Here is a 25143-nt window from a genome sequence, read left to right as displayed (position 1 = left end):
GATGTAGAAGGTGTATTTTTCACTAGAGAGTTGTGGGTGCAAGAAATGGCCGGCAATGGTGGTGGAGGCAGGTAAAATCGGATTTATTAACAGACTATTATGTACATGGAACTGAGAACAACGGAGGATTATACAGTAGGGAAATTCTAGGCAGTTAGAGTAGGTTATTAGGTCAGCACAACACTGTGGGCAGAAGGGCTTGCACTGTTCTGTAGATTACTGTGTTCTATATTCTAAAACTAGCCCCCTGGGTTGGTCAGTAAATTGGGTCAAATGCAGAGAATTTATTGACCCTAGTCCTTTCCAGCTACTAATATCACAAGATCACAAGATATAGGAGCACGGTTTGCACAACTCTGCTACACTATCAGCGATCGGGACATGGGTTCGAATCCTGCACTGTCTGTAAGGAGTTGATATGTTCTCCCCGAGTCTGCCAGGGGCTCCGGTTTTCTCCCACCGTTCAAAACATACCAGGGGTTGTAGGTTAATTGGGTGTAATTGGGCAGCATGGGCTCTTGGGCCGAAATGGGCTGTGACTGTGCTGTATGTCTAAATTTAAATTTAATTAGGCCCATCAGTTCACTGAGTCTGCTCCACTATTTTATCAAGAGCTGATCCATCCTCCCATTCAGCCCCACTCCCTGGCCATCTCCCAATAACCCTTGATGCCTTGACTAATCAAACACCTGTCAATCTCTGTCTTAAATATACCCAATGACATTGCTTTCACAGCTGCCTGTGGCAGCAAGTTCCACAGACTCACAACCTTCTGGCAGACTCACAACCTTCCGCATCTCTGTTTTAAGTTAACGTCCTTTTATCATAAAGTTGTGTCCCCTTGTCCTATACTCCCCTACCAAGGGAATCAACATCGCCACATCTACTCTGTCCAGGCCTTTCAGCATTTAAAATACCTCTGTGAGATTCATCTTTATCCTTCTGCACTTCACCAAGTACAGTCCAAGAGCCAACAATCATCCCTCATATGCTAACCCTTTCATTCCTAGTATTCCAGTAAATCTCTGACACCAGCAAATCTTTTCTCAAATAAGATGCTCAAAATTGTACACAAAACTCCAAGTGAGATCTCATTTATGGGTGGGATATGGGTGGGACTGGTCTGATCTCTGACCTTGCCTTACAACAAGGCTGTTGCACAACTTTCATTGCCTGCTCTGGGCCATGGAGAGAGGAAGGCCAGGAAAGAGAGGAAGGGAGAAAAGCTTCTACATCTTGTGAAGATTGGCGGAAAATGCCAGCTCTCACCTGCAGAAACAGACCAACATTTAATCTGCAGGGCAGTCAAGGCACAAAAAGGGATTTGGGGCCGAGATCAGATCATTGGTGATTTTGCTGAGTGACGGAGCTGATCCAAGGGACGGACTGGCCTGTTTCCATTCTAATGTTTTTCTGTAACTCAATTAATAAAGTTATAATGGATGTCAGCAGATATTTGGCAGTTGTGAAAGTCCGGGGAGCCAAGGCGTATTCTCATCAAACATATTCCATTTCAAAGTTGGGTAGGGCTTGCGAGGATAATTATTCAGTGAAAAAGCAGTGCTCTACCAACACCCAGTATGGATTAGATGGGCTATATGGCCTCACTCACCACCATCACCGTTTAATAATGGAAAGAGGAAGAACTGACCCTAAAGGCTGAGTTAAAAACACACGAAAATTCTGGAGGAAATCTCAGGAGGCAAAAATATACAGTATAACCAACATTTTGGGCCTGCGCCCTGAGTCAAGGGCATGAGTAAAAAGCAGGCAGGCATCTGAATAAAGAGGCTGGAGGAGGAGGGAAGAAAGGGCGTGCGTGGGGAGGAATACTGGCCAACAGTGTGGACAGGAGAGGAAAGATGAGAATTGATTGGCGCAGAGAAGTGGCTCAGTGAATGTAGAACTGAAGAAAAGAAGAACGAGGGATGGGGGGGAGAGAAAGAGGAAGAGAGAGGAAAGGAGACAGCAATGAGACAGCTACAGACAGAGGAATAAAGAAAGAGAGATAGAGCTGGAGTAAAGGCGACAGAAGAATGGGGGAGAGAGAGAGCTGGAATAAATGAGACAAAGGGAAGAGGTGAGAGAGACAGAGCAAGAGAAAAGGTGATAGAGGGAGATGAATGGCCTGCTGCTGGCCCTCATGTTTGATTGGGATGTTAGGTGACATTGGTGCCCAACCTGAGTCAGAAAGCAGGGGAGCCTCGTACTCCCCTCTCACAGCAGCTGTTCGCTATCAATGCAGTACAAGTCCCAGGCAGCTCGGTGGGTAAAGGGTAAACTTCAACTCATCAATGGAGCAGGAATCCACATGATTTTGCACCAGGGTTTATTCTTCCAACAGAAAGAAAGAAAATACGGTTTGAATTGCACCACAGATGCTCATCAGGACAGAGCTTTTTAAACGATCTTTCTCTGGCTAATGACTACTCCACACACGCACAGTCGACATCTTCTCACCTGCTTCCCCCTTCTCTTCCTGTCTTAAGTCAGCAGATAAGTGGCTCATTTTACAGCTGCACCTCCTAGGATGGTTTGCATCGGGGGGGGGAAAGGCAAAATGGGCCATTCAGCCCCCAAAGCCTACCCCACCCTTGGATATAATCACAGCTGCTCCATGTTGGCCCAACACTCTGTGCCAGGCCCCTCGATGTCTTTAGAGGGGGAATTACATAGGGCAAGTACCCTTCGCCTCTTACCCCAGGTCAGAGAGTCTCAAACCAGAGGACGCAGATTTTTGACGAGAGGGGAACTCAGTGCCACCTGAGTGGCACCTTCTTCACATAGAGGGAGGTGGGTGTGTGGAATGAGCTGCCAGAGGAAGGGGTAGAGGAGAGCAGAATTGTAACTCTTCAAAGACACAGAACATAGAATATGACAGTAAAGGCCCTTAAGCCATCAATATTGTGCCGACCTATATATTCCTACCAAAAAAAAATAAACCTTGTAACCCTCTATTTTCCTTTCATCCATGAACCAAGGGTCTCTTAAATGTTCCTAATGCATATAAAAATCCCCTAAAACATCTTCCCTTTACTTTGTACGGATGTCCTCCGGTGTAGGCAGGTACATGGATAGAAAAGGTTTACAGCAATATGGGCTGGACACATGCAGACAGGACTAGCTGGGCTGGTGTGGCCAAGATGGGCTGAAGGGCATTTCTGCACTGCAGAACTCCATGACTCTCTATTTTTTCAGCTTAAATACATCTAATGATCTGGCTTCCGCTACTCTCCTTTCCCTCAGTTTGAAACAACTGGCCCCTTTTAATGTCGCCATGTTCCCCCTGTTTGTGACTCCTCCACTTCGTGAAAACATCCCATCTAGTAACCTCTGAATGAGTTTGTTCCAAACTCCAAGGAGTTGGTGGGCTTCAGAAGAGGACCCATCTCTTCAGTATGGGTTCTGGGGCACCATTTCTACAATCGCCTTGCATTTAGATGGTGAGTCGTTCAATTCAAGAGAGGAATTATGCCAATCAAGGGACATAGACCTGACTCTGCTCACCCCAATCCTGCATCCTATCTCTGAACCAATTCCTGGAGACGAACTCCACTCCACAAGATGAGAATAGGATACCAATGTTCCTCAAGAACCTATCACCACACCAGGACCTTCCAAACATAGTACCTTTGAACAGCTAAAATGTTAGAAAGTCCAATGGTCAGTCTGACACTGGAGCCTCCAATAAAACAACAAAGAATCAACAACCAGAAAATTAGAGTCTGCTGCTAAAGGACCAGTCAGCATCTGTGGGAAGAGAAAAACGGTTAATATTACAGGATAAAGACCCTTTGTTGAAACTGGGAAAGAGAAAACAAAATAAGCCAGTGGCAGAAAGGGTGAGTGGAGGAAAGGAAACATCTCCAATAGGGTGAGGCCAGCGATGCCAATAGGGATAAGTTGCAGATGAAGTCAAATGCTTGATGGGTTAATGAGTTGCATAAGTCATTATTTTTAAAAATTTAAATGTAGACATACAGGCTCTCCCAGCCCACGAGGCCCATGCTGCTCAAATGCCCCAATTCACCTACAACCCCCGTACATTTTGAAGGGGTGGGATGACCGGAGCACCCAGAGGAAACCCGTGCAGTCACGGGGAAAACGTGCAAACTCTTTACAGACAGCACGGGATTTAAAACCCAGAGGGGCTGGCACTGTAAAAGCAACGCGCTGACCACTACGCTAACCGTGTCACCCCATAAGGGATAAAGACCCCAAACAAAGAAAAGTAAAAAGTGCAAATTACAAAGAGAAATGGGCCTGTAAATTACTCCTCTGTAGTTTGCAGTTTTTAAATTTCCTTTGTGGTTTAATTTTCTCTAATTGGTCTCAACTGACATCTTTTGCATTTCTTTGTTCATATTTTCTCTCTCTCTCTCTCTCTCATTGGCCTCCCTCATTAGCCAGTCAATCATATTTACTTTATTCGCAGCTTCTCCCTTGGTCTCACCCTAACTCAGATCGTCCCTTTGCCCTCTCCTTATTCTCCCTGCAATCGGACTACAACTTAAACACAAGGCCTCCCTTCAACTTCTCATAAAGGATCTCTGCCCGAAAGCTTCATCTCAGTTTCCTCTTTCCACAGATGCTGCCTGACCTGCTGAGTGTTTCTAGCATTTTCTGCTTTTATTTCAGGTTTTCAGCATCTGCAGTCCCCCCCCCCCGATTTTCACCAGTCGGATAATTTGTTTAGCTTTGGGACGCTATTACAGCGCCAGCAATCCAGATTTGAATCTGGCACTGTCTGTAAAGAGTTTGTATGATTTTGCCATGTTTGCGTGGGCTTTACGGGTTCTTCCCACCCACCAAAAACGTATGGGGTCAGTAAGTTAATTTGGGTGTAATTGGGTGGCACAGGTTTAAATGGCCAGAATCGGCTTCTACTGTAAATAGACTGTGAGCATTCTCATTATCCATGTAGCTCATGATCTTATAATCCACCTCAGCCTCCTAAACTCCAGGGAATAAAGACCCAGCCTATCCAACCCCTCACTCCTATAACTACAATTTTGGAAGCATCCCAGAGAATCTCCTCTGCACCTCTTCCAACAGTTATTGGTAACCTTCCTATTGCTGGGTGACCTATCACTGAAACAGTGTGCAAGGCTAGAAATGAGGTGGGAATGGGAGAATGAAAGTAACTGGCGGCTGATGCTCTGCCTGGTCCTTGAGGGTTGAATGCAAATGATTTTTAAGTCATCCAACCTACGTTTATCTTCACTACTGTAGAGGAGGCTACAATTGTGTCCCAAATGAAACACACTAAACCAGCCATTCTATGGGTCGCCCCCTAGGACTCTGTTTTGGTTTCTTCTGAACTTCTCTCCTACCAACTACATAAAAGAAAACAAGGCTTTTCCTTAGATGTGCTCTGGCCCCCAGTGGGCAGTAGGGCTCCCATTGAGAATGGCTGCACCGGACAGCAAGAGAACCAAAAAAATGCATTGAAATGTAAATGTAGACATACAGCACGGTAACAGACCCTTCTGGCCCATGAACCCGTGCCTCCCAATTGACCAAAATTCTCTGTACATTTTTGGAGGGTGGGAGGAAACCCATGCAGACACAAGAACGTACAGCACCGGATTCTATCCCCGGTGTCTGGCACTATAACAACACTGTATTAACCACCGCGTTAACCTTGCCATCCTCTGCTTCAGATCTTTCTTTCGTTCCTTCCTTGTTCTCTCAAAATCCTTCACACATTGACCCAGTGGTGACTCTACACCGTCGCACTGAGCTCAGGGACTTCGAAGCTGAAGGAAACACTTTGTGACGGCAGGTTCTCTCTGCCACTGTGCAGCCCAGCGGGCAGTCTACTTGAGGAGAGATGTAGCCTCTCAAATGGATGAGGCAAGGGATGAAGGTGTTTGGGGAAAAGAAATGCTGCAGGGCTCTTATCGAACGCTTGACTTCAAAGATCTTCTACACCATTGGGCCTGTGGTGGGCTGTTTGGAACAGTGTAGGGGGACCAGGACCAAATCATTTTTAGCCTTCCACACTGTTTCAAAGATAGGTTGAAAGGGAAAGGATGTCATTGGGTGGGGTGTGTGGTTGAGGCAGGAAACAGTGGCTTTGATCGACCTTGCAACCAGTTCCACTTTAGAAGGCCTGATGAAGGGGTCCAGCCTGAAACATTGACCATTGTTTTTCTCCCACTGATGCTGCTCAATCCTACTGAGTTCCTCCAGCAGATTGATTGTTGCTTCCAGATTTTAGCACCTGCAGTCTCTGGATCCACTATGACATTCCCTTCCTGTGCATGGCCTGCTGAGATTCTCCTGTCCGTTTGTGTATTGAACTCAGCCCCAGCATCAGCACACTTTCTTGTTTAACTCTGATAAACTCTCACCTTGTTTTCAAATCCTTCCTGCCTCTCTGAACACCTCCACACCTACAAACCTTTGAGAATGACTGGCGTCAGGGCAGCACGGTGGGCGGAGCGGTTAGTACAAAGTTTTACAGCGCCAACGATCAGGATCGGGGCTCGAATCCTGCGCTTCTCTGTAAGGAGTTTGTACCTTCTCCCTGTGTCTGAATGGTTTTCCCCAGGGGCTCCAGTTTCCTCCCATCATTCAAAACTACCAGGAGTTGCAGGTTAATAGGGTGGCGGGCTTGTGGGCTGAAATAGCTTATTATTGTGTTATATGTCTAAATTTTAATTTAACTCTACAACCCTTAATTCCTGGCCCCATTCCAAATTTCCAGCGCTCCTTTCCCTTCTCATCCATCCCTTCGGCTGTTGAGATCTCAAGCTCTGGAATTTCTTCCTGAAATCTGGCCATCTCTTTGTTGCATAACCCCAGGGTCTGAGCTTTGCTATAATAGAATAGAGAAGCATAGAACATTACAGCACAGAAACAGGCACTTCAGCCCTTCTAGTCTGTGCTGAACTATTTTTGCCTAGTCCCACAGACCATAGCCTTCCAACCCACCGTCCCCATCCAGATACCTGTCCAAATTCTCCTTAGATGTTAAAATTAAGCCTGCATTCACCATTTCAGGACACATTCTCACCACTCTATGTGTGAAGAAGTTCACCCTAACTTTTCCCCTTTCACCCTTAACCCATGTCCTCTGGTTTGTATCTCACCCGTCTCTCCCTCTCATCATTTTACATACCTCTATCAAATCTCCTCTTATTCTTCCTCACCTCTCCCTATAACAGTTCCTGAAGTCTGGGCAACATCCCAGTAAATTGTCTCTGCCCTCTTTCTATCTTATTGATAGTATTCCTGTAGTCAGGTGACCAAAACTGCACACAATACTCCAAATATGGCCTCACCAATGTCTTTATACAACTTCACCATAACTTCCCAACTCCAATACTCAGTACTTCGATTTATGAAGGCTAATATTCGAAAAGCTCTCGACAACCCTGTCTTCCTGTGATGCCATTTTCAGGGAATTGTGTCCCTGCATTTCCAGTTTAAAACCCATTTTACCAGCTGGTCCAGATTCCTCTGTAAGCTTTTCTTTTCTTTTTTCTTTGGCTTGGCTTCGCGGACGAAGATTTATGGAGGGGGTAAATGTCCACGTCAGCTGCAGGCTCATTTGTGGCTGACAAGTCCGATGCGGGACAGGCAGGCACGGTTGCAGCGGAAAATTGGTTGGTTGGGGTTGGGTGTTGGGTTTTTCCTCCTTTGCCTTTTGTCAGTGAGCTTTTAAAACCTTACTAAACACAATGCCTCCAATCAGTGTCACCTGCAAACATGTTGATCCAATTCACCACATTATCAACCAGATCATTGATATAAATGACAAACAACAAAGGTTCCAGCACTGATCTCTGAGGCACAGCACTAGTCACAGGCCTCCAGTCTGAGAAGCAACCATCCACTACCACTCTCTGCCTCTCAGGCTAGCCAATGTCAAATGTAGTTTACTACCTCTCCATGAATTCTGAGCTTCTGAACCTTCTTGACTAACTTCCCATGTGGCACCTTGTCATAGGTCTTACTAACTTCCATGCAGACAACATCCACAGCCTTTCTTTCATCAACTTTCTCAGTAACCTCCTCGAAAAACTATATTAGATTATTTAAACACAACCTACCACACACAAAAACATGTTGACTACCCCCAATCAGTGCCTGGCTCTCCAAAGAATGGTATATCTGATCTCTTAGAACACCTTCCAATAATTTAGCTATTGCTCACTACATTCTACAGAGGATGTATTGAGAGCATCCTGTGCAACTGCATCACTGCCTGGTTTGGAATCTGTACCACCTTGGACCACAAGACCCTGCAGAGGATAGTGAAGTCAGCAGAAGACAACTGGGGAACCTCTTTCTAGCATAAAGGAATGAAGGACATCTACTACACTCGATGCACATGGAAAGCAATAAACATTGTGAAGGACTCCACACATCCCGCATGTAAACTGTTCTTCCTTCTGCCATCCGGCAGGAGGTACCATAGCACTTGGGCCCTCACGTCCAGAATGGGAAACAGCTTTTTCCCCTAAGCCATCAAGCTCCTGAACTCCAGAACAGATGTGAATAGTGCAAAGTGGACTTTCAATGTATACATCCTAATATTTTAATATGTTAACTGCTTCCCTAACTTGCAAATATGGTTCGTGGTCCTGGAGAAACACAACCTTGTTCTACCGTGTGAGCATGGTAAATGATAAAAAATGCTGACTTGACTTGACATCAGGTTCACTGGCCTATAATTTCCAGGGGTGCTTTTGGAGACTTTTTTAACCAAAGGGAACAACGTGAGCTACCCTCCAATCCTCTGGCACCACATGAATGGCTAAGGGCATTTTAAATATTTCTTCCAGAGCCCCTGGAATTTCTACACTAGCCTCCCTCAAGGTCTGAGGGAATATCTTGTCAGGTCCTGGGGATTTATCCACCCATTTGCTTTAAGACAGCAAGCACCTGCTCCTCTTTAATTTACCTCACTCCTTGCTTTCTTGACTTCCCTGGACTTTGTGCCAATTTTTTGAGTAAATACTGTACCGTTGCAAAAAAAAACCATTTAAGATTTCCTGCAATCTCTTTTGGCTCCACGCATAGCCAACCACTCTGATCTTCATGGCGACCAATTTTCTCCCTTACTATCACTGAAGAAAAGTGAGAGATGAGCTGTTCAATACTTACTACCCAAGCAACATTGGTGGGACACTTAATCTGGTGGTTATCAGCTTGTATGCTATGTGTAAATTTGCTAGCTTCTACATTACCAGCACCTATGCTTCAATGAAGTCCACATATTGGTAGACCTCTCCTGGAAACAGCACATCGAGGGAGCCCTGAAGAAGGCATGGCACTGGCAACTTTCAAGTAGTACAGGGGATTTGGCATTTCATTAAATAGTCCGGTACCGCACGGATGGCAGTCTCTTCAATCTGAGGCGCCTGCAAGCTCACACCAAGACACAAGAGAAACTTGTCCGTGAACTACTCTTTGCAGATGATGCCGCTTTAGTTGCCCATTCAGAGCCAGCTCTTCAGCGCTTGACGTCCTGCTTTGCGGAAACTGCCAAAATGTTTGGCCTGGAAGTCAGCCTGAAGAAAACTGAGGTCCTCCATCAGCCAGCTCCCCACCATGACTACCAGCCCCCCCACATCTCCATCGGGCACACAAAACTCAAAACGGTCAACCAGTTTACCTATCTCGGCTGCACCATTTCATCAGATGCAAGGATCGACAATGAGATAGACAACAGACTCGCCAAGGCAAATAGCGCCTTTGGAAGACTACACAAAAGAGTCTGGAAAAACAACCAACTGAAAAACCTCACAAAGATAAGCGTATACAGAGCCGTTGTCATACCCACACTCCTGTTCGGCTCCGAATCATGGGTCCTCTACCGGCACCACCTACGGCTCCTAGAACGCTTCCACCAGCGTTGTCTCCGCTCCATCCTCAACATCCATTGGAGCGCTCACACCCCTAACGTCGAGGTACTCGAGATGGCAGAGGTCGACAGCATCGAGTCCACGCTGCTGAAGATCCAGCTGCGCTGGATGGGTCACGTCTCCAGAATGGAGGACCATCGCCTTCCCAAGATCGTATTATATGGCGAGCTCTCCACTGGCCACCGTGACAGAGGTGCACCAAAGAAAAGGTACAGGGACTGCCTAAAGAAATCTCTTGGTGCCTGCCACATTGACCACCGCCAGTGGGCTGATAACGCCTCAAACCGTGCATCTTGGCGCCTCACAGTTTGGCGGGCAGCAGCCTCCTTTGAAGAAGACCGCAGAGCCCACCTCACTGACAAAAGGCAAAGGAGGAAAAACCCAACACCCAACCCCAACCAACCAATTTTCCCTTGCAACCGCTGCAATCGTGTCTGCCTGTCCCGCATCGGACTGGTCAGCCACAAACGAGCCTGCAGCTGACGTGGACTTTTTACCCCCTCCATAAATCTTCGTCCGCGAAGCCAAGCCAAAGAAATAGTCTATCAAACATTCACAGTGCACTGGGGAAAGTACACGGATTGGTTGCATCACAGACAGGTTTGGAAACTTGAGCGCCCAGGAACACAGGAGGCTGGAGAAAGTGACAAACCAAGCCAAGTCCATCATGGGCACCCACCTCCTGCCCACCAATGACATCTATGTGAGGCGATTCCTCAAGAAAGCAGGCAGCATCATATAGGAGCCCCACCACTCTGGTTACAATTTCTTCTCACTGCTACCTTCAAGCAGTAGGCACAGAAGCCTGAAGACCAACACCTCTAGCTTCAAGAACCATTCTTATCAAACAGTCATCGGGCTCCTGAACCTCCCATAATTTACAGTTACATTTATTTATTTACAGCATTAAGCTATTTCCAGCCAGCTATTTCCAGCCATTTAAACCCAATTTCACCCAAATTAACCTACAACCTATACTTTTTTTGAAGGGTGGGACCCCGGAGCCCCCAGAGGAAACCCAGGCAGACATGGGGAGAATGTACAAACTGCTTAAAGACAGTGCCGAATTCTAACCTTGGTCACTGGCCCTGTAATAGTGTTGCGCTAACAGCCACTCTAAACATGCTGCCCAGTTATACCTAACCCAAAACATCTTACAATGCCTACAACTTATTTAATTGATCCTTTATATTTAGTTTGTGTTTCTTGCTGGCTTGGCATGTTGTGGTACTTTCTACTGATGTGTCGGATGTACCTGTGTGGCTGCAACAAGTGAGAATGTCGGTGCATCTGTACGTTGTTCTTACGCATATCATCATAAAATAATTACATGATTTTTGAGTACTTTGTGAAGGGCTGAAGTTACAAGAAGGGCAGTGTATAAACAAGGAGCAGTAGCTGTCCACACTACTTGCCGATCCTTTCATTCTGTGATTCTCAACCTTTTTCTTTCCAGCCATATTCCACTTTAAGTATTCCCTATGCCAGAAGTGCTCTGTGATTAGTAAGGGATCGCTTAAGGTGGGATATGGATGGAAAGAAAAAGTTTGAAAACCTCTGTTCTAATCGTACCTCACTGACTCGTTATGTGCATGGTTTCACAACTCCAAAGAAAATGGGCCAATGACAATTTTTCTCAAGCCAAATTTCAGTAAAATTAGGTCTAGAGCAGTGATTCTCAACCTTCCCTTCCCACCCACATCCCACCTTAAGCAACCCCTTACTAATCACAGAGCACTTATGGCATAGGGAGTATTTAAGGTGGAATGTGAGTTGGGGGGGGGCAGTTTGAAAACCACTGCACTAGGGTCAACTAACAGTGGCCAAATGACCAATCAACTTGCACCATTTTAGCTCAAATGGTAAATTTCTTATTTTTAAAGTCAAAGGATTCATTGTTATTTCATCCTCACCCTGTCAAAATCCCACTGGATTATACATATAAATAATTTCTGTTACCTCAGGCTGATTGAAATGTTTAAGCCTTGGTGGATGATAATAATATATGACCTGTTCTGACTCAACTCTTCTTTCTTTGGCTTGGCTTCGCGGACGAAGATTTAAGGAGGGGGTAAAAGTCCACGTCAGCTGCAGGCTCGTTTGTGGCTGACAAGTCCGATGCGGGACAGGCAGACACGGTTGCAGCGGCTGCAGGGGAAAATTGGTTGGTTGGGGTTGGGTGTTTAGGGACAATCCACAAGACCTTCTACCTTAAGACAATGCATGGAGTCCCTTTAACATGATAGTCAAGAAGGCAAGTGGGATGTTGGCCCTTCACTGCTAGAGGGATTGAATTTAAGAGCAGGGAGGATCTGCTGCAATTATACGGGTTAGGCTGCATCTGGAGTACTGTGGACAGTTCTGGCCTCCTTACCTGAGGAAGGATACATTGGCTTTGGAGTTGGTGCAGAGGAGGCTCACCAGGTTGATTCTGGAAAAGGGAAGATTGAGTAGCCTTGGGCAACACTCACTGGAGTTCAGAAAAATTGAGGAGTAATCTTTATGAAACATTTAAAATTATGAAGGAAATAGATAAGCAAGTAGCAGGGAGATTGTTTCCAGTGACAGGCGAGACTAGAATTTGGGCACAATGGCTCAAGATATAGGGGAGTAGATGAGGAAAAACTGCTTCTCCCAGAGACGAGTGAATAGATGGAATTCTCTGCCGAAGAAAACAGTAGAGGCTGCCTCATTGGATACATTTAAGACATTGTTAGGTAGATTTTTGAACAGTTGGGGAATTAAGGATTATGGGGAACAGGCAACGAGGTGGACCGGAGTCCACAGTCAGGTCAGACAGGATATTACTGAATGGTGGAGCAGACTCGACAGTCCAGGCGGCCGGCTCCTGCTCCGAGTTCTGGTGTTACGATGTTTGTATATTCTCTTGGATAGCAGAGTTAAAATGCAGCAGCCAGTGGTGTGGCATCTGTGCTTGGAAACTCCAGGTTTGATTCAGGAGTTCCTCTGATCACCAGATCCACTTTTCCAGCTCCACTTTTCCAATTGTTTTCTGGATGTGTTTCCCATTGAGATCCAGCCAGTCCGCTGATTATATCCCATGATAGTGGGAGGTTCTGACTGATGTCCAAAAACCTTCCGGCTCAGTTCTGGTTTCAGCAGGGACCCGACTGTTGAGGATTATCCTTCCTCTCAAAGAAGAGGCTCCCCTTCCTAAATCTGGTCACCTTCACCTCTTCACCTTCAAGCTCAGGACAACTTACATGTATGGAGTTCCTCCAATGTGGTGGAAATATCCCCATTACACCCTCCCAACCCTGGCCGTACCCTGGCCCAAGAGACAAACAGAGATGGACAGAGAGAGGGAGGCAGGGAGTGGGGGAGGGAGGGAGGGGGAGAAAAAGAGAGAGAGAGATAGAAAGGGACAGAATGATAAGAGAGTAGGAGAGAGCAAGAAAGGAGAGAGAGAGAGAGAGACTGATATCGAGAAAGTCAGACAGAGAGAGAGATGGAGAGAGAGAGGGAAAGAGAGAGGTGAAATAGAAAGGGAAAGAGAGAAGGAGGTTGTGTGTGTGTGCGTGTGTGTTGTGTGTGTGCGTGTGTTGTATGTTTTGTGTGTGTTGTATGTTTTGTGTGTGTGTGGCGTGTGTGTTGTATGTTTTGTGTGTGTGTGCATGTGTTGTGTGTAAATGTGTGTTGTATGTTGTGTGTGTGTGTGTGTGTGTGTGTGTGTGTGTGTGTGTGTGTGTGTGTGTGTGTGTGTGCGTGCATGTGAAAGAGAGAGGGACGCTAACTGTGGGAAACAAAGACTCTTTTGGCCTACTCCTAGTGTGTTTTTATAAATTTGAGTTGTCAGAAATTACTGATGGGACGTGGAAGCCTATAATTGAGTGAGATTGTAATGACTCCTTCACCAGATGAACCATCTGCTGTCTGGGCTCAGAGTCGATGAGATCATAGAGCTCCCAATTCCACTTCCTGTGCCCAAATCACTGTCTGTTCACACATCATCCCTGGACTCTATGACCTACACAGATCTCTGTTAAGTAACAGATAAAAAATGTCAAGTCTTTAAAATTCCAGTCCATATATCCAGACTCCTATCTGGCAACATCACTCCCTATCTCATTGATCTCCACTAACCAACAACCCATTGACATCTCTGAATTCCTCTGTTCTGTCCTACTGCAAGTCCCTGAAATTAAATTACATGCCGCCTGCTGTGTTATCAACACTAAGCAACTCTAAAACCTTTGAAGTTCCGTCCCTAAACCTCCTCATCTCTCACACCACATAGAATGATCAATACAGCATGGAAACAGGATCGTACTGACCATCAACCATCTATATATATATATATATATATATAGCAGGGAGAACATGCAAACTCTCCACATAGACAGCCTTCAAGGTCAAGATCGACCCTGGGTTTCTAGCGCCATGAGGCATGTTTCTATTGCTGCTCCAATGTTCTTTCTGCTTCCTTTAAAACCCACCTCACTCCAGCTAATCTGGCCCAGCATGTTGTACAATCTGGCATCAAGCTTTACCTGATGAATATTGGGCCAGGGTTGGGAGGGTGGGATGGGGATGCTTCCACCACATTGGAGGAACTCCATACATGTAAGTTGTCCTGAGCTTGAATGTGAAGAGGTGAAGGTGACCAGATTTAGGAAGGGGAACCTCTTCTTTGAGAGGAAGGATAATCCTCAACAGTCAGGTCCCTGCTGAAACCAGAACTGAGCCGGAAGGTTTTTGGGCATCAGTCAGAACCTCCCACTATCATGAGATATAATCAGCGGACTGGCTGGATCTCAATGGGAAACACATCCAGAAACCAATTGGAAAAGTGGAGCTGGAAAAGTGGATCTGGTGATCAGAGGAACTCCTGAATCAAACCCGGAGTTTCCAAGCACAGATGCCACACCACTGGCTGTTGCCTTTTAACTCTGCTATCCAAGAGAATATACAAACATTGTAACACCAGAACTTGGAGCAGGAGCCTGCTCTCTCCCACTCTCCCTTTGTCCCTCTCTCTCTCTCCATCTTTCAGGCTGTCTGTCTCTCTCCGTTTCACTCTTTTCTCTTTCTCTCCCACCCTATCTCTCAATCTCTGTCTGTCCGTATCACTATCACTCCCTCTTAACCCACAGAGACCTTATGTTACCAACCAAGTTGTAATCAGTGAATGTATCCAATTATACCTGGCCTCTGAGTCAGGAGTCACAAGTACAAGTGGGCAGCACGGTTAGCCTGGCAGCTTAAGGTGAGATGTGAGTGGAAAAATAAAAGGTTGAGAACCACTGTTATAGATGCTTGACCTGCTGAGATTCCTCATCAATTTTGTAAATTGCCTTCCAATATTGGGTAGGTTCCTCTTCATCCTTCCAAAATCCAGAAGGTACAGTCCCAGAGACATCTAACGTTCATCATACATTAACCCTCTCAACCCTGGCATCATTCCTGTCAACCTCTTCTGGACTTTCTCCAACGCAGCACATCCTTCCTTGAACATGAGGCTCAAATCTGCTCACAAACACTCCAAATGTGGTCTGACCAATGCCTTATAAAGCCACAGCATCACATATTTACTTTTACATTCTAGTCTTCTCGAAATTAATGGTAACCTCGTATTTGTCTTCCTTAATACCGACTCAACCTGCAAGTCCCCTGGAACGCCCAAGTTCCTTTGGACCTCTTGCTTTCTGAATTCTCTTCCCATTTAGGTAATAGTCTACTTTATTCCTTCCACCAAAGTGCATGACCGCACTCTTCCCTACACTGTATTCCATCTGCCACTTCTTGGCCCTCTCTCCCATCCAGTCCAACTCCCTCTGCAGACTCCCTGTTTCCTTATCGCCACCTGCCGTTCACCCATCTTTGTATCATCCACAAACAACTACAAAGCCAGCAATTCTGCCATCTAAATCCCCTACATTCATCATGAAAATTAGCGGACCCAACACGGACTTCTATGGAGGTGGTAGAGGTGGGGGAATTAGTGGACCCAACGACGACTTCTGTGGGGGTTGTGGAGACGCAATGTTTAAAAGACATTCAGGGAGAGGAAGTGTTAAACAGGAAGTCTGTGGAAGCTGTGGTTGTCGCTTAAGACACAAAAGTGCTGGGGAAACTCAGCAGCTCACGCAGCATCCAAAGGAAGTAAAGGGTAATTGAAGTTTCGGGCCTGGCCTCTTCTTCGGGAATTAGGCCTGAAGAGTTGGTTATCCTTTACTTCCTAGAGATATTGAGTGACCTGCTGAGTTTTTCCAGCAATTTTGGGACTAGCTCAGTAGGCACCTTGGTTGGCAAGGTGAAAAGGGCCTGTTTCCTAGTTGTGTAACTTTGTGACTAAGATTCAGGAGTGAAGGTGCCTGTGTTGTTATGTCTGGTTGTGCGTTCACGTGTTTTGCACTGAGGACAGGAGCATGTTGTTTCTTCAGGTGGTACTTGTATAATCAGATGACAACAATATTGAATTGACTTGCATGGAATATCATATAAAAATAATGAAATGGATTGATTGTACAATGGGAGTATCACACATTCAGTTAGGTCAATAATCTAAGGATCATTTGGCTAAATCGTTCACAAGGTTAGTTGTTTCAATTAACAAAGGGTCAATGGTTTGACAAATGGTTAGGGCAATAATCTACTGGTTAGTTTGGTGAAGGTCCTACTGGTTGGATTTGGGTCAAAAATACTATGCGATCACCTCCTGCAGTCAGAGTTTGCATCTCTTCCAAGGTCACCCAGGTGGGAGAGTGGTCCAGATGGCTCCCTGTAGGACTCTGGAGGGTTCCACTGGACTCCTGCCAATCACAGGCACAGGCGGAGGTATCAAAGCTGATCAGACTTGGGAATGCTGGGGAGAATAAGCCGAGGAGATGGAGCAGGAGGGAGGGCAGCGAGGAAAGAGAAAAGACAATGACAAACAAGGGTGCCTGCACATTCCAATCAATGGAAAAGCGAGAGGTCTATTTTGTTCCAATGCCTTGGTGAATAAGCTCAGGGCAATCCGCGGTGCAATAATTCTACAGCAAGGTGTAAAGGCAGTGTACAATTCGAACATGCTTACCATGGGTTGCAGCGGAGCTCCGGGTATCATGGCATTGGCGAGTTGCATCTGTTGCGCCAGCATGGCCATGTTTTTCTGCTGTATCAGGTTATTCCGTCCATTGATCTCCAGCTGTGTTTTTAAATGAGGGGGAGGGTGAAGATATTTGCAATTGTCTCTGGAACATCGACCCTGGAGAGGAGTGAGGAGAAAAGAGGAGGGGAAAAAAAAAACATATTTTGGATCAAGTTTAAATTTTCAAATTTACATTTTAAAGTTCAGATTTAAATTTAGACATGCTGCATGGTAACAGGCCCTTTCAGCACATGGGTTCGTCCAATCACACCCCCAATTAACCTACAATCCCTGTACGTTTTGAAGGGTAGGAGGAAACCAGAGGACACCCATGCAGATACGGGGGAGAACGTACAAACTCCTCAAAGACAGCGCCTGATTCAAAGCTGGGTCGCTAGCACTGTAACAATGCTGCGCTTACTTGGCTTACCGTGCCACCCAAAAAATGCTGACGAAATTCAGCAAATTGTGCAGCGTTCTTTATGCTAACGAGCTCCTGGGTTAGAACCAGCCACTGCCCTTAAGGAATTTGCATGCTCTCTCCGTTTCTGCTCAAGTTTTCCTCTGGGCGCTGCAGTTTCCTCCCACCCTTCAAAGTGCACGGGGATGATTGGCTAATTTTGGTGTAATTGGGAGGCATGGGTTTAAATGGCTGGAATTGTTTTTTTTTAACCATATTGGAAATAAATAAATAAATAATAAAGAAAGAGACATAAACCAACGTTTCAGTCGCGAGCCCTTCATCAAGGACCAAGTGACTGCCGGTTGAAAACCAGATACGCAGCTGAACAACCCGAACAGGGGCTTATTGATTATTGTGGATTGCCGGCTGGCATTTTCTTGCCTCAATATAGATCCTTTCCCTTATCCTAACGTAGAGTTGAAATTGGTTGGTGGCATTCTTGTCTGATTACACTGGACAATGAAGATTTTGCTTCCTGAACACTTTTGGGTGTATTTTATGGATTTTTTTCCTGCTGATCGTGAAAATCACCTGAAAAATTCCCATACCGTTTTTGAGACAGAACCCTTTTTTGTGATTTCCCATCATACTTTAAGTTTACTTCAAGCAGACAAATCCACAGAGCGCAACATGTCATTGAAAATTCATTTTCTGCATTCTCACTTGGACGTCTTCCCCGCTGATCTTGGTACAGTCAGTGACGAACATGGTGAAAGGTTTCACCAGGACATTGTTGCCATGAAAAGGCAGTATCAGGGCCACTGGAATCCATCAGTATCAGCCACTGGCCGACTATTGTTGGACACTGACATGAGAGACATCAGATGCTGAGTACGAATGAAAATCAGTAGCAAAACATTTTTAGGTCAGTTGAACTAACGCAATGTGTCAGCGTCATTATGTGATTACATGTACTGAATTCAATCAAAGCTAATTTAATGTTTCTCTAACTTCCTACATGAAACAGCAAATCTGAAATTGTCTTTGTGTTCAGCTTGAAGTTGACTATTATAATCCATGATTTTATTTCAGGAAGCAAACCCCTTTGAAAAAAAAATCGTTGTCCAATGTTGTTGAATGGACTCCATGTGCACCTGCCACAGAACTTTGCTAGATTTTTGCCTTACTTGTACCCTACCACCCTTCATTTAAATTGGGGCTCTCAGAGGACTGCGGGATCTGACATTGAATAAATAGAATTCACAATATTTTCTGAGACTGTCCCAATTGCTTTTGAACAAGTTGGAACGAAAGGTAGGATCTGGTCATCTGTCTGTCCCATCATGCAATGAAATCATGTCTGAAATTGTGTCTCAACTTGATAGCACACAGAGTGACCATGGGAGTTTATTGTCATATGCAAAACTACAATGTACAGGTGCATTGAATTGCACCAAAATTCTTTTTTGCGGCAACCTCACAGGAACGTCAGATGCACCAACAACAACAGTATAAATTGAACTACCACAGTAGGCCATGAGACAGAAAAAGAGAAAATAAATAAAGGATAGATAAATACAAGAACCCCTAGTATCTGGCACATATGGGGAGGGTAGATGCTGGGTAAGTGAATTTTCCGCTCGCTTGAGATTACGCGGAGCATAGATTGGCAAACTAACTTTCACAGTTTTTGCTTGTTTATTTTCCGTGATTTTTTTTGCCAGTGGATTGAAACTGCTGGTTGCTTGAGTTCTGGATAACGGGGATTTTACTGTATTATCCATGTAGGCAGTTAGTACACAGAGATGAGTCAGGAGTGCAAATGGATCTTTTTCTGGTCCCGGAGTAATTTCTGGTTAGGATAGCATGGGGAGGTTTCAGACAAAAGTTCAGACTTATCTAAAAGGTAGTAGGGATTTATGCAGCCTGCAGACAGTCGCTGTTGATCGCTGGTGCCATTTTTATGAATCTCCTTGAGAGCTGCTGGAAGAAAAAATACCGTTCTTGACCCCAGGCTTCTGAACCTTCTTCTTGGAGGTAGCACTGAGAAGAGGTTGTGAGCAGGATGACGGGAATTCTTCATGTGGCTGCCTTCCTGAGGCAGCGCCTACGGAGATGCCTTCAATGGGCGGGAGATCGGTGCACATGATGAACTTGACTTGGGTTGCTACTTTTTGCAGCCTCTGTGTGCCTGGACAGTCGAATTTTTCCAATCAGTATAACTTCTGCAGAGCGGTACAACACAGGAACAGTCCCTTCAGCCACCAATGCTGCACTGAACACAATGTCAGAATAAACAAAATCTCTGCCGTTTTCATGTGACCCATATCCTTCTATTCCATGCTCAATCATGTATCTACCCGGTAGACTCTTAAAAATCATTTTCCTTTCCAATTTCAAATTTCATTGAGAATCCAGAAATCTAGTGGTGGCCCAAGAGAGTACAGATACTTGAATGTAGAGCAAAAATAACAGTCTGCTAGAGGAACTCAGTGGGTCGAGAAACAGCTGTGGGAGACAAAGAATTATTGACCTTTTGGCTTGGAACCTCTCATCGAGGTTTTGCATGGTGCACTGAGGATTTCCTGTCAGATTATTGGAGCTTTTTGGTCTCAGTATTGATTTCTGGCAACTTGCCTTGTGTTTGCAACCAGTTCTGCTGTGGGTCACCAGGTTTGCTCTCTTCAGCAGTGCACCATCCTTCCTCCCACTCTCTCTCTTTCCTCTCTCCATCCTTCCTCTCACTCTCTCTTTCCTCTCTCTCCATCCTTCCTCCCACTCTCTCTTTCCTCTCTCTCCATCCTTCCTCCCACTCTCTCTCTTTCCTCTCTCCATCCTTCTTCTCACTCTCTCTTTCCTCTCTCTCCATCCTTCCTCCCACTCTCTCTCTTTCCTCTCTCTCCATCCTTCCTCCCACTCTCTCTTTCTTCTCTCTCCATCCTTCCTCCCACTCTCTCCTCTCTCTCCATCCTTCCTCCCACTCTCTCTCTCTTTCTCTGTTCCATCCCTCTCTCCTACTCCTACTTTTTCTTTCTCCATCCTTCTCTCTCCCTTTCACACTCTCTCTCTCTCCAATTACTGTACACTCATTAACCACATAACCGCATATACAGCTTAATACCCCATCAAACCTTGCTTCACTTATCAAATTTTAGATTTTAAGATATACAGCACAGTCACAGGTCTTTCTGAGTGAAGCACAAAAGTCTACAGATGCTGTGATTGTAGTAAATGCTACAGGAACTCAACTGGTGTTTTCAGTATCTACAGAAGACAAAGACAAGGCGACAAGGAGTTCCTCCAGCATTTTGGTATGTTTTTACTGGCCCGTCCAGCCCATAAGCTCATGCCACTCAATTACATCCAATTAACATACAACACCTGGTATATTTTAATGGGAGCAGGAAACTGGAGCCCCCAAAAGAAACCCAGGCAGACAACGGGGAGAACGTACAAACTCCATACAGACAGTGCCGGATTCAAACCCGGATCATTGGTGCTGTAATAATGTTGTGCTAACTGTGGTGTCAGGGGCATTCCCTCAGCCTGAAGCAATCCTCTCTTCAACTGGAAGCCAATTTGTTTTCTCTCTTTCACAATTCTGATGAGGAGTCCTTGACCCAAACCACTAACTCTGTTTCACTTTCCACACAAGCTGCTTTATAATATCAATTAGCATGATCTGTCCTTCAGCACATAGCACCGCGTTATCAAGCCACTGAAGATGACCTTGGACAGACAGCGATGACCTCCACCACTCTCTCCACCCTGGGGGGGGGTCCCTGCGATTCAGTGCTCAAACAACTCCTACACCTTCCATCCATCGTCCGTTTACCAATCAGCAAGTCGACTGAAGGTCACATCTGTAAGTAAAACGGCTCCACTCTTTGTCACAACCAACGCTCCTTATGCACAGGGTCCTTGGCTCACTCATGCAAGAAATACTTTCATATGGCGCTTCAGCACCATAACAGGCCCTTCTGGTCCATGAACCTGTGCCGCCCCAATACAACAATTAACTGACAACCTCTGCACGTTGGAGGAAACAGGAGGATCGGAGGGATCCCCACGCAGACATGGGCAGAACATAGAAACTCCCTACACTCAGAGCCAGATTCAAACCCAGGTGGCTGGCGCTGTAAAGAGTGCTGCACTAACCGTGACATGAACCGTGCCCTCCTTGCGCAGATAAACTCTTGTCAAATTTCTGCAGAGCATCGACCTTGGCTGAGAAGGGTCATGATTCAACACAACTTTAAATAAAAAAAGTGGCCAAACTTATATATTAAATGTAAAGCACAAAAAGTGGTTGAAGGTAAAAAACACAAGGCTGGAGAAACTCAGCGGGTCAAACAGCGTCCTTTATATAGCAAAGATAAAGATATAGAACCAACATTTCGGGCTTGAGCCCTTCAGCAAGGTCTGGAAAAATGTCGCCAGGCATTTGAACAAAATGGTACGGGGGAAAGAGTAGGGGAGGAGCACGGTCCCAAAGGCAGGAGGTAATAAGGGCACAGCAGCAAGCAGGGGGAGGAGAGGTGGCCCTGTGAATGGAGAGGGAAGGGGGTGGAGAGCTAAAACAAAGACAGGGGGGAAAGGGAAGGGAGGGAGAATAGAGAGCAGGTTAGCAGAAATCGAAGAAGTCGACGTTAATGCCATCCAGTTGGAGAGGGCCCAGACAGAAAATCAAGTTTAATTGCTCCAATTTAACATTCCCACAGTTTAGACTAAGATCATTAATGTCGCTGAAGATCCTCCTACTAATTTAGTCTCATCTTTTTTTTTCCTGAATGGAATTTCAAAGTCTGAGATATCTTGGGACTTTGAGACTATAAATTGAAAGTTATTTCATCTCAGTAAGTGGGAACAATGCAGGAAACTTGGAATATTATTAATTATTGCCATATTCTTAAAATTCTGAGCCTTGTGATACTCACAGGAAAGAAATATCTTCACCTTGTTATGTCAATGAATAGAATTGCTGTTCCATTAGGAGGAAACATGGAAATTTGTACATAACTCCCACCAATGGCTATCTATCAATGCGATGTTTCTTCAAAGGAGAGTAGTGGTCAAGGCAATAGAACAAATTCCTCTATTCTCTTTAGTTCATGTTCAGACGCATCTATATTCAAATCTGGTATTCCTGACGTCTCCTGAGTACCAACTATTCCTTGCTATATCTGTTCCACAGCAAGGCACCCCCGCTTCATTGCCCATCCCAGAGTGAGTCACTTCTTCATCGTCCCACCCGCAGTGAGGCAACCCCGCTTCATTGCCCAACCCCTAGTGAGGCATCCCCTCTTCATCACCCCTTCCACAGTGCGGCACCTCTTAATCGCCCCTCCCGGAGTGGCACTCCCTCATTACTGTCCCTCCTTCAGCTCAGTATTCAAGTACCAGCCAGGATTCCTACGACCTGTTTCTGAATGACAATCTCTTCGTTCTGCATGACTATTTCAGTCTAGATGGCAGGGCTGGGTCTGGAGTCCACAGACTTCGGAGGTGGGAGAGTTGATTACATAGAGCTGATACCTTATGCCTTATACTATTTATATCACAGAAAACACTGCACCAGTAATGACTCGTCTCAATGTCGGGAACTACACCAAAGGAACAGGGACTGTACTGAGGGGTTCAAGATCACAGAAAAATATAATGAGTGACAGAATAAAAGGGGAATTAAAAATACTTGTCTGTTGTTGTCTCATTCAGAGCATCTCTGGCCTGCAAACCTTCCACCAAACTCCCACACCACATTCCCTTTTTCGTGTTCCATTTGATAATATGTTTCTCTGAAGACAGCTGTGAAAGAAGGTATCGGATAACTTGCACCCACATGGATTTTATCAGGAATTAGATCTCTTGGACCATGGGTTTCCAGGGGAGAACCAGTGAGCTAACGAGTGATGAATCGTCACGTGCACTAAAACAGTTCGTCCCTGAAGGGTCAGGATTCAGACAATATCAATGTGAGGCATTGTTCATGTGACCTACAGCTGGCAGCAACGTTTGACAGAACCATTCTCTAAAGCAGGGGTCCCCAAAGCTTTTAGATTGTGACCTCTTCAGGGACTATGTGGTCCCTCATCGACCCCCCCCGAGGCATGGTATTCCTGCGCTGGATGGTGGTGGAGGAGGGGGAGCTGGATGGGGGGAGGGGGATGGACTGGGGGGACTGGATGGGGGGAGCTGTGTCCGGTTTTAGGCTGGACAGTCCTGCTTTTGAGCCCTCTGTCCTCCATTCAGCACCACCTTGAGCCTTATGTTAATTTATCCTCTATTTTGGGGTGTAGGCCCAAATAGAGGAAAAATTAAGGGGCAGAAGGGGGACTTACCTGTTAAATGTGGTGACCCGAGATCCATAGGCTATGTGTGACCAGCTGGTGTGTGCGCAACAAGGGGGAAATGTGACAGCAATGCTTGAAGTCCTGGCTGGTGCATAAGTGAGGAGGGGGAAGCATGATGGCGCCGCACGAAGGTTCATAGCATGTTAGCCTCCCCCTGTCCCACCACCCCAGTACTGGTGAGGTGTGTGGGGGGGAGGTGGTGTGGAGATGAAATTTTAAATCAACTCTTCCCCCCCCCCCCCCCTGATGTTATTGACCCCCCATTCAACCCCCTGGCATTTATCAATCCTCTGGATGGTTTCATCGACCCCTGGGGTTCGATATTGACCACTTTGGAGGCCCCTACTGTAAAAGGATTCTCCTTCCAAATTAAGGGCTAAATATTCCTGAAGGAAATTTTAGCCAACACACCAGCCTAGAATCCCAAAGGAAAGGGTGGGAACAGCAAGTTTCAAGATTCAAAGTTCCTTTATTGCCACGTAAAGTAATATACATGACCATAAGTCAAAGAAGCAGAAATAGGCTATTCAACCCATCGAGTCTGTGCCACCATTTAATCATGAGCTGATCCATTTTCCAACTCAGCCCCACTGCCTGGCTTTCTCCCTGTAACATTTGATGCCCTGGCTAATTACAAATTCCCTGGCTAATCAAGTAAATATGATGCCAAATTAAACTAAACTTCATAACCTATACCACCTTTATATTATTTTTTCATTGTATCTACTAATAATGGTATATGTGTTTTTAAAATTCTTAAAGTTTTAAAAAAAGAACCTACGAATCTCTATCTTAAATACATCGAATGCTCTGGCCTCCACAACCACCTGTGGCAATACATTCCACAGGTTCACCACACTCTGGCTGAAGAAATTCCTCTACATCTCTGTTCTAAGTGGATGCCCATCAATCTTGAAGTTATGCCCTCTTATCCTAGACTCTCCCACTGTGGAAAACAAACTTTCTCCATCTGCTCTGTCCATGACTTTCAATGAGATCCCCCCCATCCCCACATTCTCCTGAACTCCAATGAATTACAGGCCAAGAGCTGTTAAACACACCTCAAATGATAACCTTTCATTCCCAGAATCAACCTTGCAAACCTCTTCTGAGCCCTCTCCAACGTAAATGAGGAGCCAAAGCTACTCTCAATACTCCAGGTGAGGTCTCATCAGTGCCCAACATCATATCCCTGCTCTTATAAACTTCTGCTTTTGCCAGCCACAGGGCAAAGAGGCGCCAGGAGCATTGACCGGCGTCCCGAACAATTGGGGGAAGAGAAGCATAAGAGAGTTCCTTTCACCTCCAGTGCTCACACAGACACTGCAGTTTATATGCTAAAGTGCCGGCTCATTAATTTCAGTGAGGTTGAGTGGACGAAGGTGCGGCCATTTTCAATTCAGGATGATGTGAGAAAGG

The 25143-nt window shown here is 45.6% G+C and overlaps 1 protein-coding gene across 17 annotated transcripts in view; it reads right to left on the bottom strand.

The window, feature by feature from the left end:
• The window catches only part of LOC138742714 (muscleblind-like protein 1), a 275672-nt gene that overhangs the window by 61891 nt on the left and 188638 nt on the right, over positions 1–25143 (bottom strand). For 16 of the 17 annotated variants that reach the window (XM_069897487.1, XM_069897490.1, XM_069897481.1 and 13 more), the window contains one exon: positions 16918–17088. In XM_069897487.1, coding sequence (XP_069753588.1) covers positions 16918–16986 — 69 coding nt within the window. In that variant the 5' untranslated portion in view covers positions 16987–17088. Of the gene's footprint in view, positions 1–16554; positions 16633–16917; positions 17089–25143 lie in introns of those variants that run through there. The other variant, XM_069897489.1, reaches the window with a different exon arrangement.

The sequence above is a fragment of the Narcine bancroftii genome, chromosome 9 (genome assembly GCF_036971445.1).
Source record: "Narcine bancroftii isolate sNarBan1 chromosome 9, sNarBan1.hap1, whole genome shotgun sequence".
In the NCBI taxonomy this organism is placed as follows: Eukaryota; Metazoa; Chordata; class Chondrichthyes; order Torpediniformes; family Narcinidae; genus Narcine; species Narcine bancroftii.
Note: the sequence above shows the minus strand (reverse complement) of the source record. Positions and strands in the feature narration are given on the sequence as shown.